This window comes from Ipomoea nil, unplaced genomic scaffold (genome assembly GCF_001879475.1).
Source record: "Ipomoea nil cultivar Tokyo-kokei standard unplaced genomic scaffold, Asagao_1.1 scaffold1993, whole genome shotgun sequence".
NCBI classification, from domain to species: domain Eukaryota; kingdom Viridiplantae; phylum Streptophyta; class Magnoliopsida; order Solanales; family Convolvulaceae; genus Ipomoea; species Ipomoea nil.
In genome coordinates, this window is record NW_017618421.1 from 71,715 (window position 1) to 87,483 (window position 15,769).

Sequence of the window (15,769 nt, forward strand, 5' to 3'; positions counted from 1 at the left end):
TAATAATAATAATAATAATAATAATAATAATAATAATAATAATAATAATAATAATAATAATAATAAATAATAATAATAATAATAATAATAATAATAATAATAATAATAATAATAATAAAAAAAAAAAAAAAAAAAAAAAAAAAAAAAAAAAAATAATAATAATAATAATAATAATAATAAGGGAGAAGTGTCAAATAGGCTCATCTACTACTACCAAGTGCTCAATTCCCACCACGAACTAAACTAAAGGCTAATTAACCACACTTACCTGCTAAATTTGTTCAATTGACTTTTTTTGCAGGTTGCTAACAGGTTACCAATCCAATTATTAAAAAACTAATTTAAAAATAATTTAAAAATTTAAAAAAAAAATGGAATTTCATAGCCAATGCAAGTCGTTGCCATGGCCGAAGAACGCTCCTGATCTCTCTTTTTTCGTTCGTAATCGTTGTTGACTATAGAGGGAAAAACAATTAATTGTGGCTAAAAAGTCATTAGGCTTAATGAACTAGTTAAATAATATTAACTTAAGATAAAACAAAAAACTAAAAATAATAATAAAAGTCATTAGGCTTGGGAAATTCCGTTTTTCTTCTCTTTTTTTTTTATTTATTTTTTATTTTTTAATTTTTTTTTTTTTAAATTAGATTGGTAACCTATTAGCAACCTACAAAAAAAATCAATTAAACAAATTTAGCAGGTAAGTGTGGTTAATTAGCCTTTAATTTAGTTCGTGGTGGGATTTGAGCACTTGACGATAGTAGATGAGCATATTTGACACTTCTCCCTAATAATAATAATAATAATAATAATAATAATAATAATAATAATAATAATATGGCATGCATATTATATTATTCCATCAAGTATATTAAGAAGTATTAGTCATATTAAATTTTAAGTATTAATATATTATGAAAACAATATTCATTTAAAAAAGTTTATTTATGTAAGAACTATGTTGATTTTATATCTAATTTCTCCTTTTTATATATGTGGAGTCCAATTATAATTGAAGTATGGTTCAAATAATAACAAGTAGCCATGTTGGTATTACGGTGTTAATACCTATTTTGAGTATGACTCCTTCGGATCCTAGATTGTCATTAAAGTTCAATACAAGACAATTCGCGGTAATATACTAGGTTGATAGTAACTAGAATATTTATTTGAAAAAAGGTTAGTCTTTATATTCGTATTATTAATTAAGAATTTTAATTAGTATATTATATTTATTTTAGAACTTTGTTCTTAATATATTTGGATTGAAATTATTAATTTTCCCTTCAATGTTAGTAATATTGTATCTTATGATTTTTTAGTACTTTTTATTTGAGTGTAATAATTGGTAAGAGCCTCTAGTGAGGATTGAACTCACAACCTTTCGCTTACGAAGCGAACGCACTGCCACTATGCTATGGAGGCTTGGTTATTAAAATTAATTTATTTTGCTTTTATACCAACTATCCACTCAATCGAACAATACTCTGGTTTTATATGTGGCTTTTACTGATTTTTGATTGGGTTATGGATTGGGCTTCTTGGGCGGGTTAAAACAAAATGTATATCAAAATACATGTATAGTTTCAGCCAGATTTAGTAGATATGATTTATTTTAAATAAAAAAAAAGTTATATTTTATATGATTTAATTTTTATGCGATGCACAGACTAAAGACTATAGGTATTGTTGTTATTTTAGTATATTAAGAAGTATTAGTCATATTAAATTTTAAGTATTAATATATTATGAAAACAATATTCATTTTAAAAAGTATATTAATGTTAGAACTATGTTGATTTTATATCTAATTTCTCATTTTTATATATGTGGAGTCCAATTATAATTGAAGTATGGTTCAAATAATGACAAGTAACCGTGTTGGTATTACGGTGTTAATACCTAGAATGAGTATGACTCCTTCGGATTCTAGATTGTCATTGAAGTTCAATAGAAGACAATTCACGGTAATATACTTGGTTGATAGTAACTAGAATATTTATTTTAAAAAAGGTTATCCTTTATATTTGTATTATTAATTAAGAATTTTAATTAGTATGTTATATTTATTTTAGGACTTTGTTCTTAATATTTGGATTGAAATTATTAATTTTCCCTTCTATATTAGTAATATTGTTGTATCTTATGATTTTTTAGTACTTTTATTTGAGTGTAATAATTGGTAAGAGCCTCTAGCGAGGATTAAACTCACGACCTTTCGCTTACGAAGCGAACGCACTGCCACTGTGCTATGGAGGCTTGGTTATTAAAATTAATTTATTTTGCTTTTATACCAACTATCCACTCAATCGAACAATACTCTGGTTTTATATGTGGCTTTTACTGATTTTTGATTGGGTTATGGATTGGGCTTCTTGGGCGGGTTAAAACAAAATGTATATCAAAATACATGTATAGTTTCAGCCAGATTTAGTAGATATGATTTATTTTAAATAAAAAAAAAGTTATATTTTATATGATTTAATTTTTATGCGATGCACAGACTAAAGACTATAGGTATTGTTGTTATTTTAGTATATTAAGAAGTATTAGTCATATTAAATTTTAAGTATTAATATATTATGAAAATAATATTCATTTTAAAAAGTTTATTAATGTTAGAACTATGTTGATTTTATATCTAATTTCTCATTTTTATATATGTGGAGTCCAATTATAATTGAAGTATGGTTCAAATAATGACAAGTAACCGTGTTGGTATTACGGTGTTAATACCTAGAATGAGTATGACTCCTTCGGATTCTAGATTGTCATTGAAGTTCAATAGAAGACAATTCACGGTAATATACTTGGTTGATAGTAACTAGAATATTTATTTTAAAAAAGGTTATCCTTTATATTTGTATTATTAATTAAGAATTTTAATTAGTATGTTATATTTATTTTAGGACTTTGTTCTTAATATTTGGATTGAAATTATTAATTTTCCCTTCTATATTAGTAATATTGTTGTATCTTATGATTTTTTAGTACTTTTATTTGAGTGTAATAATTGGTAAGAGCCTCTAGCGAGGATTAAACTCACGACCTTTCGCTTACGAAGCGAACGCACTGCCACTGTGCTATGGAGGCTTGGTTATTAAAATTAATTTATTTTGCTTTTATACCAACTATCCACTCAATCGAACAATACTCTGGTTTTATATGTGGCTTTTACTGATTTTTGATTGGGTTATGGATTGGGCTTCTTGGGCGGGTTAAAACAAAATGTATATCAAAATACATGTATAGTTTCACCCAGATTTAGTAGATATGATTTATTTTAAATAAAAAAAAAGTTATATTTTATATGATTTAATTTTTATGCGATGCACAGACTAAAGACTATAGGTATTGTTGTTATTTTAGTATATTAAGAAGTATTAGTCATATTAAATTTTAAGTATTAATATATTATGAAAATAATATTCATTTTAAAAAGTTTATTAATGTTAGAACTATGTTGATTTTATATCTAATTTCTCATTTTTATATATGTGGAGTCCAATTATAATTGAAGTATGGTTCAAATAATGACAAGTAACCGTGTTGGTATTACGGTGTTAATACCTAGAATGAGTATGACTCCTTCGGATTCTAGATTGTCATTGAAGTTCAATAGAAGACAATTCACGGTAATATACTTGGTTGATAGTAACTAGAATATTTATTTTAAAAAAGGTTATCCTTTATATTTGTATTATTAATTAAGAATTTTAATTAGTATGTTATATTTATTTTAGGACTTTGTTCTTAATATTTGGATTGAAATTATTAATTTTCCCTTCTATATTAGTAATATTGTTGTATCTTATGATTTTTTAGTACTTTTATTTGAGTGTAATAATTGGTAAGAGCCTCTAGTGAGGATTAAACTCACGACCTTTCGCTTACGAAGCGAACGCACTGCCACTGTGCTATGGAGGCTTGGTTATTAAAATTAATTTATTTTGCTTTTATACCAACTATCCACTCAATCGAACAATACTCTGGTTTTATATGTGGCTTTTACTGATTTTTGATTGGATTATGGATTGGGCTTCTTGGGCGGGTTAAAACAAAATGTATATCAAAATACATGTATAGTTTCAGCCAGATTTAGTAGATATGATTTATTTTAAATAAAAAAAAAAGTTATATTTTATATGATTTAATTTTTATGCGATGCACAGACTAAAGACTATAGGTATTGTTGTTATTTTAGTATATTAAGAAGTATTAGTCATATTAAATTTTAAGTATTAATATATTATGAAAACAATATTCATTTTAAAAAGTTTATTAATGTTAGAACTATGTTGATTTTATATCTAATTTCTCATTTTTATATATGTGGAGTCCAATTATAATTGAAGTATGGTTCAAATAATGACAAGTAACCGTGTTGGTATTACGGTGTTAATACCTAGAATGAGTATGACTCCTTCGGATTCTAGATTGTCATTGAAGTTCAATAGAAGACAATTCACGGTAATATACTTGGTTGATAGTAACTAGAATATTTATTTTAAAAAAGGTTATCCTTTATATTTGTATTATTAATTAAGAATTTTAATTAGTATATTATATTTATTTTAGAACTTTGTTCTTAATATTTGGATTGAAATTATTAATTTTCCCTTCTATATTAGTAATATTGTATCTTATGACTTTTTAGTACTTTTATTTTAGTGTAATAATTGGTAAAATTCTCTTGTGAGGATTGAACTCACGACTTTTCGCTTACGAAGCGAACGCAATGCCACTATGCTATGGAGTCTTGGTTATTAAAAATAATTTATTTTGCTTTTATACCAACTATCCACTCAATCGAACAATACTCTGGTTTTATATGTGGCTTTTACTGATTTTGGATTAGGTTATGGATTGGGCTTCTTGGGCGGGTTAAAACAAAATGTATATCAAAATACATGTATAGTTTCAGCCAGATTTAGTAGATATGATTTATTTTAAATAAAAAAAGTTATATTTTATATGATTTCATTTTTATGCGATGAACAGACTAAAGACTATAGGTATTATTGTTATTTTAGTATATTAAGAAGTATTAGTCATATTAAATTTTAGGTATTAATATATTATGAAAACAATATTCATTTAAAAAAGTTTATTTATGTAAGAACTATGTTGATTTTATATCTTTTTTTTTTTTTTGAAAGCCAAAGAGCTTTGACCTATTTTAATTATTGAAAGGAGCCAAACAATCAGGGGGGACATAGTCCCAGTACATAGAGTGATCCTGATTAAAAGCTAACTTATCTAAAGTATGAGCACTAACATTAACCAATTTAGAAACAATATTCAAAGAGCAATAGGAAAAAAGGGTTATAGCTGCCCGGCATTGGTCGTCCACCACCCCTACATAGGATAGGATGGTCGTAGGACTAGATAGTAAATGGTGTCGGAGTTCTGAGCAATCAGTCAGCATATCCACATTCATTTCGTTCCGCTCCTTAAGCCATGATAACGCTTCCTTGCATGTAAGAGTCTCTGCCATAAGGGGTGAGAAGCAACCCGGTAGTTTTCCATTTGTTGCCGCCTTGAAAGAGCCATCCGGGTGTACCAGTACAACTCCGTAAGTTGCATCGCCCGAATGCGGGCGATATCCTCCATCGAAGAAGCAGCGCGGGCGGCCTTGCGGCAATGGTGCAGCGTGAGTCCCGCCTGGGCAGTGTGCGTCGGCATACGCAGCCTTGGCAGCCGTAGCTCGTCTCCATGTAGCGGTTGGGCGTAGCAGGGCCCGTCTCCATACGGCATCGTTTCGGGCGCTCCACAAGTGGTAAAGAAACGCAACTGTCATGGCAAATTGCTCCTCTGTTAAGTTGGCCATAGCACCCATTAGCCATTCTGGAAAAGCAGTAGCAACAATATTTGTAACAGGCAAACCTGAAATATTCCATACTATTTTAGAATAGTCACAAGAAGTTAGTGTATGCATAACATGTTCATGAGATATATCACACATAGGGCATGTTGGATCCACTTCCACTCTCTTTAAAAGGTTGTTTGTGGTTGGGAGAATATCACATACAGCTCTCCACAAAAAAGTCTTCCATTTCGGGGGGACCTTCATTTTCCATAATGTAATCCATTATCAAAGGCACCGGGATTATGCTCAAAATCTCCAACAATCTGCCTATATGCATTCTTTAACAGAATATACGCCCCTTGAATCCGTATACCAATACCAAGTATCCTCATAATCCGGGCTCACAGGGATCCTGGAAATATGAGCCACATCATCTGGGTCTAACAAATCATTTAAAATATGGGGATCCTAGGTCTTTGTCTGTTGGTCAATCAAACCCACCACCCTAGCTTCCCGCAGCTCCACAGGCATTATCGTCTGTATTAAGGGACTAGGATCATCTGGTAACCAGGGATGTCCCCAGATCAACGTATTCTCCCCATTCCCTACCCTTCTTCGAACCCCTGAGCAAACCATACCATGTGCTGCCATTATACTCCGCCAACAATAACTTGGGCAATTCCCAATCTTGGCATCAACAAAAGAGGTCGTCGGGTAATACCGTGCTTTATAAATCCTAGCAGCAAGAGAGGTTGGATTAGTGAGAAATCTCCATGCCTGCTTCCCCAACATTGCCAGGTTGAAAGCATGAAGATCTTTAAAACCCAAACCCCCATACTTCTTAGGGACACATAACTTATCCCAAGCCTTCCAATGGATTCCTCTATCCATTCCTTTCCCCCACCAGTACTTATTCATTGTTCTCTCAATAGATAAACAAACTGACTCAGGTAGCAAAAAAACACTCATTGAAAATGTAGGCATAGACTGGGCCACACTTTTCAACAGTACTTCCTTCCCAGCCTGGGACAATAACTTTTTATTCCACGAACCAATCCTCTGCCTGATTTTATCCTCCACATAGGAAAAAACTGCTCTTTTATTTCTCCCAATAAAAAATGGTAGACCCAGGTACTTACCAAAATTGGGGGCTTCATCCACGCCTAAACAATCCCACTACACGCTCATCCCATGCAGTATTCTTACTGAAACAAATGTTAGATTTATGATAATTAACCATTTGCCCAGACAACTTTTCATACCTCATCAAACATTGCTTTATCACACTGGCCTCCTAAAAGTTTGCCTTAAAAAACAGTAAACTATCATTCGCAAAGAGGAGATGCGATACCGCGGAGGGGGGGGGGGGGGGGGGGCCTCTAGCTACTCTGCATCCGTGTATAGATCCCGTTACCTGAGCTCTCTGCAATAGTAAAGATAATCCCTCTTCACAAATAATGAACAAATAGGGAGAGAGTGGATCACCTTGTTAAGACCCCTTGTCGGAACTACATGTCCCCTTGGCGCACCATTTACCACAATATTATATGTCACAGTTGTGACACACAGCATAATCAAATCAATCCATCTCCTATCAAACACCATAACCTCCAACATTCTTTTCAAGAAAGACCATTCCATTCTGTCATATGCCTTTGCCATATCCAATTTTAAGGCCCCCCATCCAACTCTACCACACTGCTTCCTATTCAAAAAATGACCAACCTCCGAAGCTACCAGAATATTATCTGTAATTAATCTCCCCGGAATAAAAGCACTCTGGGATTCCGAGATTAGATCTCCCATAAGCGGTTTCATCCAATTTGCAATCATCTTAGCCATAACTCTATACAGCACATTACTCAAAGCAATCGGTCTCATATCCCCCACTGTCTCAGGCACATTTTTCTTGGGAATTAAAATCACATTTGTATCATTCAAACCATGTGGAAATCTCCCTGAATTAAGGGAATTTGCAATGAACATAGACACATCCTGCCCAACTACATCCCAAAAATGTTGGTAGAATCCTGGATTCATCTCATCCGATCCCGGGGCCTTATCAGGAAACATAGAAAATATAGTTGTTTTGACCTCCTCAGTACTAAAGGGGCGCATTAACTCAGTATTATGGGTTAGGGAAACCCGTGGAGTAAAATCATCAAATAAGGGATCACTGCATACAGAATTACTAGAGGCAAATATTCTTTCAAAGTAATCCAAAACAATCAAATTCATGTTCTCCCCTTCCACCCATTCCCCAACATCATTCCTCAATTTGGCAACATAATTCTTTTTCTTACGGGCAGAGGCATACCTGTGATAAAATTTCGTATTGCCATCAGCTCCACGCAGCCAGTGTTGCTTCGCCCGCTGCCTCCAAAAAACATCATCCTCGGCCTCCATCTGGGACAACTGGCTCTCAAGATTATGAAACTCAGCTATCGCACCTGGATCACACCTGTGTCTAATAGCTTCCTGCCTCATTCGCAGTCTCTTAATATTCTCTCCAAACTTGTGGAAATGGTCACCACCCCACCGCATCAGACTGTGTCCACAAATTTGCTGACAATTCAGCAAACCCCCAGTCCGACCATTCTGCCAAGCTGTCTCAACCACCTCCCTACACCCCTCATCCAGCAACCAGGCCATTTCAAATCGAAAACCCCTCGGCCCCCTTCCCTTTTGCACACATGGTGCATTGATGTTGAGGAATAAAGCCGAGTTATCCGATTTACGAGTCAGAATATTCTGAACCTCCGCATGTTGATTAACATCCCCCCAAGATGCTGTTACAAACACCTTATCCAACCGCTCCGCAATCCAATTACTAGTGCCCTTACTTTTCTCCCAAGTAAACTGATAACCCTGCATAGCCATCTGCGCCAATCCACACCCATCCACTGCCTCCCCATAACCGCGTAAGAGACTATCCGGGTGCAGGTTCCCCCCCCCCCCCCCCCCCCCCCCGCCTTTTTCTCGTGTTGATATAGAAGATCATTGAAATCCCCTATTACAACCCAAGGAAGAGAGGATTTCCCGCTTAACATTCCCAGAAGTTCCCATGATTCCCGTCTTCTATGTCGCTCCGGGAAACCATAAAAACCTGTCATACTCCATACCCTATCACCCATCCGTACCTCCACATCTACATGATTGTTAGAGTAGCTCAGAAGCGTAACAGTATTGTTTTTCCTCCAAAGCAACGCTAAACCACCACCATGACCCTCATTGTCGACAAAAATAAACCCTAGAAACCAAGCTTGATACGAAGGCGTTCTGCATGATCCTGTCCAACCATAGTTTCCATTAGAAAGACAAAATCCGGCTTCTTACGGGACACCATGTCCACAATCTCTCGAACTGTCCGTGGATTGCCCAAGCCACGGCAATTCCAGCTCAGGGTACTCATTGGGTCGGGCGGGCCTGGGAACCAATGCCCGCCTGCTGCAAGTTTTTTGAAAAATCTGTCATCACAATATCATCCCCATCTGATCCATGCCCCACACCACCGTTCCCCAATCCTTCCCTCCGACGCTTGGACACGGCTACCACAGCAATCTCATCATCAACACCCTCCAAAGCCGTCGGCCCCCCTTCCACCGTTTGCTGCCCCACGGCAACACCCTTCACCCGTGCAGTACCCCATACTGTCGTAGCCGGCGGTAGCAACCAGCTCCCACCAACCGGCCGCGGCCCTCGAGTCCCACCCGCCCGTAACTCCGGGCCATACGGATACTCCTCGACCGGTACCACCGAGTCTCTCGCACCACGACAAAACTTGTAGGCATGTCCAAACATCCCATAGAAAAAACAGTATGTATGCAACCCATCATACTTGAAAGAAACCCAACAGGTCGTTTTATCCCGCTTCACAAATTTCATTCTGCGTTTCAGAGGTTTATCCACAGACAATGTAACCCTAATCCGATAAAACGTTTTCCATGGCGCATTCTGAAACCGGTCATCCCTCTTCAAAAACACCCCCAGGTAATTTCCAATCTGTTCCTGAATCAACTCAGACGTATATCCGGTAGGCAAGCCATAAATTTGTACCCACATATCCACTGTATCAAGCCTAACATTCACAGGGAGAACCCCATCGGGCACTTGTTTGCATACAAAGGTACTATTATCAAACGATCATGGCCCCTCATCAATGACTCGTTGCACATCCATTATATGATGAAAAACAAAGAGAAACAACCCCGGTTGTATCTCAGAAGCTTGAACTCCACTTACTGGTTGCCAAATGGATGCCATAACTTGACTCATAAACTCAAGCTTAACAAGCTTCCTCGTCAGGAACCTACGAACCACCCCCCACGACTCCTCCTCCTCCGCGTCATCCTGCCCCCCGCCATTCACCTCCTCCTGGGGCACGAACGCCACCTCCTCCTCCTCCAACACAAGGTCGGCCCATCTGGCTGTGATACCTGCCACCGCCGCTGCATTAGTCGAAGAAGAAGCCATGCGCTCACACATACAACAGCCTCTCACCGTAGTCGTGCCTCTGTTTGTTCACTTTAGCTGCTCGCAAACGCCAGGAAACTGCCGGAGAAGACGTCGATTGATCCGACCGAAACCCTAGATAAACCCTAGGTTGAGAGAAAAAAAGCCAACTGTGTAGTATTGTTTATTTTATATCTATTTTCTCCTTTTTATATATGTGGAGTCCAATTATAATTGAAATATGGTTCAAATAATGACAAGTAACCGTGTTGGTATTATGGTGTTAATACCTAGATTGAGTATGACTCCTTCGGATCCTAGATTGTCATTGAAGTTCAATAGAAGACAATTCACGGTAATATACTAGGTTGATAGTAACTAGAATATTTATTTGAAAAAATGTTAGCTTTTATATTTGTATTATTAATTAAGAATTTTAATTAGTATATTATATTTATTTTAGAACTTTGTTCTTAATATTTGGATTGAAATTATTAATTTTTCCTTCTATATTAGTAATATTGTATCTTATGATGTTTTAGTACTTTTATTTAAGTGTAATAATTAATAAGAGCCTCTAGTGAGGATTGAACTCACGACCTTTCGCTTACGAAGCAAACGCACTGCCACTATGCTATGGAGGCTTGGTTATTAAAAATAATTTATTTGGCTTTTATACCAACTATCCACTCAATCGAACAATACTCTGGTTTTATATGTGGCTTTTACTGATTTTGGATTGGGCTTCTTGGTTGGGTTAAAACAAAATGTATATCAAAATATATGAATAGTTTCGGCCAGATTTAGTAGATAGGATTTATTTTAAATAAAAAAATATATATTTTATATGATTTAATTTTTATGCGATGCACAGACTAAAGACTATAGGTATTGTTGTTATTTTAGTATATTAAGAAGTATTAGTCATATTAAATTTTAAGTATTAATATATTATGAAAACAATATTCATTTAAAAAAGTTTATTTATGTAAGAACTATGTTGATTTTATATCTAATTTCTCCTTTTTATATATGTGGAGTCCAATTATAATTGAAGTATGGTTCAAATAATGACAAGTAACCATGTTGGTATTACGGTGTTAATACCTAGATTGAGTATGACTCCTTCGGATCCTAGATTGTCATTGAAGTTCAATAGAAGACAATTCACAGTAATATACTAGGTTAATAGTAACTAGAATATTTATTTGAAAAAAGGTTGGCTTTTATATTTGTATTATTAATTAAGAATTTTAATTAGTTTATTATATTTATTTTAGAACTTTGATCTTAATATTTGGATTTAAATTATTAATTATCAAGAAAGGGATGAGACCTACCATTCAGATTTCTCCCAATATGAGTATGATCAAGCAAGTTTCTAGGAAACTATTCGAACCAAGAACTCCTCACCTGAGATCAAGTTTCCCATAAAAAAAGAAACCTTTCAAGCGTGCCTATGAGTTCACTGTGGATATTCTGAACAAGATGGTGGAACACAAGACATCTAGGACTGATGATGTCTCCACAAAGAAATTATAAATGCTTCATGCATTCCTTCATGGGTACAAAGTTGATTGGTTGAAAGTTGTCTTTGACTTTAATTTCTGAAGTCAAATGTGATCTCTGGCAAGAAGGAATTAGGGGATTTTAAGAAGAATGTTGGTTTCAGCCTCATGATCGGTAGATTACTGGAGTTGAAAGGAGTTGCTCTTAGACATGGCACACATATCGGTGTTAAGATCTACCATATGAAATCTCAACCTCTTGGGTACAGCAAGCGGAAGGCACTTAAAATGGGAGTCACTCCACCAGTACAACCCAAGACGAGATCAAAGCGAAAGAAGACTTTTAATGTTGCTGAACCAGAGCCAGTAGTCAAAAGGAAGAAAATGAGACTGATCAAAACAGGTCCAATTGAGCCAGTTGTACAAGATGCTCCAGCCCCCTCTTCCACGCCTGACATCAAAATCTTGTCAAAGAAGAGCAAATTCTGCAAAAAGCGATTCAAAATTAAGCATGTTGATAAGACCGAATCTGGGAAGAAAAGAAAATCATCAAGTACTCCACCTGGTTTATCCCGAGAGAAGATTACACCTGTGACATCGAGAGTTGCTGTGGTCACACAGAAATAAGCAAATGATGAATTGAGTGACGATGAGCTTCCATTGACGAAGCTTTCCTCAAAAGCCAAAGCAAAAAGATAAGCGTCATCAATACAAGCCGACACTCACGCTGAGCCCGATAAAAAGGTTGCTCAAGAATCAATTCTGCGAAAGGACCACAAATCTAAGAAACATCTTAAACCCAAACTAGGTTATGGCATACGGAAGAAAGTCATAGTTGCTCAACCAAGTGATCACTCTAAATCCAGTTCAAGTACTTGGATCGAATTATCCTCACCTGAGCCTACATCTAAGGGGGAAGATTCTTTGGCTCTTACACAAGAACCTGCGACAGCAGAGAAGGCCGAAAGAATGACCCAGCCATTGGAAGATGATCACTTAAGTCTCTCACAAGAACTTGTTCAAACAGCAGAGACGAGAGAAGTGATCACCGCCACTATTCAAAGTGAGCCAGCTAAAAAGATCTCACTCACTGAAGATCAAACTCTTCAAAAAGCCGTCACAGATGACTATCATAGGGTTCTCAGATAGCATGAATGGCGAACCTCGAAACTTGAATCTCTTGTTGAACGGTTTGACAACATGTGGGCAAAAGAACGGTTTGCTTTAAAGTGGCTCGGCACTAAAAATGTGTATGAAGCCACACGACTTGAATTTATACACTGAGTCTACTCATATAAGTTTACCAATAGGAATATTGAGAAAGGGAAAGCTCCAAGCATTGTTCTTGATATCCAAAAACCATCTCTTGATGCAGCTACAGAAGCAGAATTGAAAGAACTTAGAGATGCCATGCAGCTATCTAAAATTAAGGATGAGCTTGATCAGTTACACAGAAATGATCCCGAAGCCAACACGAGTTATGTGCCACAACCTGAACCAATTCCAAACCCTTCAGACATTGATGATAATGACAAGGATGATGAGAATGATCAAGATGACTCAAGACAGAGTAATGATGATGATGATGATGATGACAATGATGATGCCATGATTACTGACCAGAATCTGGGAACAAATGAATCTAACCCGAAAGAATGAGATTCACATCACAACGAATCTTCACATTCAGACAATGCTCAAAAAGATCATTCCTCGAAAGATGTTGTTGACCCAAGTCTGAGATCGGCCAGCGATGGTAATATGGATGCATCACTTGGTGCGAGACATGACGACTCCGGTCACAACGAAATGCATGCACAAGAATATCATGTTCCTTCGGGTGACAGCCTTAGCACGACAGTCATCCTTTCAGCACTAAAGAAGCTAAGTGTTGAGAATAGCACAAATTTTAAGGAGTTGAGGAAAACACTTCGTCATACCAAAAGGGCAAGTGTCGAAACGAAAGATTGTGTTTCCTCTGAAGGAAAAGCGACCCGAGATCAAATATCTGCTCGAGACAATTCGTTTAAGCAAGCCACAATCGATTCTCTAAACTCAACACATTCCATTATGAGTGGCCTTGCCAAATCAATGGAGCATTTGCTTCAAGATATGATTATGCTTCAATCGAATCAACTCAAAATTGAGCAAAGTCAAGAGAAAATTCTCGAGGAACAACACAACATGAAGCACTCCAACTTTTCTCTCAAGGAAAGGGTCGATCTATCCTGTACAAAATCTTATATGGCCTTTGATATCATGATGACTATGGGATCCAACCAGATGCAGACTATGAATGGCATAAGGGACATCAAGATTTTCCTTCAGACTCTTACTCAACCTTTGGCTCCTGATGATGCTAAAAAGGGGGGAAATAGATGACAAAGACGATAGAGACAACGAAAGGAGGGACAAAAGCGATCAAGGAAGAGAAGGAGGCAATTCAAGCAAAACACTTATGTTACCTCCAACCTCAGAACCTCACAGGAACACTCGGTCTCATTCGTCCAACCCTCAAAGAAGCAACCAGAAACAAAGACAGCAAGAGCGACAAAGACTGATGTGTGATCAAAACATTACCTTAGATGCAGAAGGAAATTTCGTTCGCTATGAACCTTACATACATGGAAGTGGGAAACGATTCAAAAGATGCAACATACCCACTTGGGTGAAGAAGAAAGATAACTTGGCTAGACAAGAGTATCAGAGAGACAGAAATGTTGAAATCAAAAAGGAAAATGAAAGACAGTGCCTTGTTGATGAAGAAATAAGGAAGAAAAAGGAACAAGATCTCATCGACTACCAGATCATACAACGAAAGATTAAGGATCTTAAAACCATTGGAAAATATGCCGAATTAGCTCTCAAGCACAATGTTGTTTTCAAGATTCATGATGTGTCCGACAAAAGCTATGTTGAAGGGATGAATTCCATAGAACTGGTCATATGGTGGAACAACGGAATAATTCCTCGCCGAAATATTCTTGAAGCTTACAACAACTACATGAGTTATACACTGACAGAGAAATATGTAGAAATGGCACGAGACAAAGATATTCGAGCATTCAGGAAAATCATAAATGATGATCTCGATCTCAAGAAGATGCTCAAGGATTAGTAAGCCAAAGAAAAAGAGACCCAAAGAGAAGAAGCTAGACAGAAAGAAGAATTACTGAACATGTAATAGATAGATGTTTTCTTTGTAATATGAATCAAATATGAATGAAATCTATCTTTATGCGGGTTATGTTGAGTTCTTATGTTATCTTATTTACTTAGACCTTTCTTGTAAACTCAACTATCTGGCTGTTTTGTAATGAAAATCCTTTCATGGGTAAATTCAACCTAATAGCGAGAGTATAGGTGTTGGCATCATCAAAAAGGGGGAAATTGTTAGGAACATGTGTAATTAGATTTTGATGATATCAAACTAACTAAGAATTTGGACCCCTCTCTTACTCTCGTTGTTTAGTATCTTTCGTGTAGAACGAAAGCTGTCTTTGCTCGGAATATGATTTGTGCTCAATTATACATCTACACGAATCCAAATATTTCTCAGTCAGTCAGACATGTTGAAGAGAAGAGAAGATCAAGAGAAGGTCGAGAGATCCGCTAAGACCGAAACCTGGAAGGGTCTATCTCTTGTGTAATTGACAAATGATAAAGAAAGATCATTTGATTTGTGGAAACAACGAATGATAAGGACAATCTTTCGTTACCAGAACCTGAGACTACGAGTCAAAGTCTGACTCGATTGGACAAGTCTTATATGTTTTTAGAAGCATAATTGTCCAAGTCTCAAAGCTGGGAAAATCATCCTAGACAAATGGTGTCTTAGGAATGATATTTCAAATATCAAGGAGCATTTAATGATTGGTACCTTTTGTCTGCACTACATGACAAAAAGGTTGGTTGTTTTTTGAAGCCAACAGCTACATAGTACAAGCCGCATTTAAGTATCCTTACGTAGCGGACAATACACACTGGTAAATAGGTTTGA

General features: G+C 36.1%; 1 protein-coding gene and 5 non-coding genes across 6 annotated transcripts; 1 reads left to right on the forward strand and 5 right to left on the reverse strand.

Moving 5' to 3' along the window:
- Positions 1–1,353: 1,353 nt before the first annotated feature.
- TRNAT-CGU lies at positions 1,354–1,425 on the reverse strand. Its single transcript has one exon. It is a non-coding gene; the product is annotated as a tRNA-Thr (tRNA).
- Positions 1,426–2,187: 762 nt separating this feature from the next.
- On the reverse strand, positions 2,188–2,259 carry TRNAT-CGU. The gene has a single exon. It is a non-coding gene; the product is annotated as a tRNA-Thr (tRNA).
- Positions 2,260–3,021: 762 nt separating this feature from the next.
- Positions 3,022–3,093, reverse strand: TRNAT-CGU. The gene has a single exon. It is a non-coding gene; the product is annotated as a tRNA-Thr (tRNA).
- Positions 3,094–3,855: 762 nt separating this feature from the next.
- Positions 3,856–3,927, reverse strand: TRNAT-CGU. The gene has a single exon. It is a non-coding gene; the product is annotated as a tRNA-Thr (tRNA).
- A 6,906-nt stretch (positions 3,928–10,833) lies between these two features.
- On the reverse strand, positions 10,834–10,905 carry TRNAT-CGU. The gene has a single exon. It is a non-coding gene; the product is annotated as a tRNA-Thr (tRNA).
- A 2,064-nt stretch (positions 10,906–12,969) lies between these two features.
- LOC109147314 (trigger factor-like) lies at positions 12,970–13,428 on the forward strand. The gene is made up of 2 exons (XM_019294975.1): positions 12,970–12,986; positions 13,080–13,428. Exons 1-2 carry the CDS (start codon positions 12,970–12,972, stop codon positions 13,426–13,428), a joined length of 366 nt encoding a protein of 121 aa, XP_019150520.1.
- Positions 13,429–15,769: the final 2,341 nt, after the last annotated feature.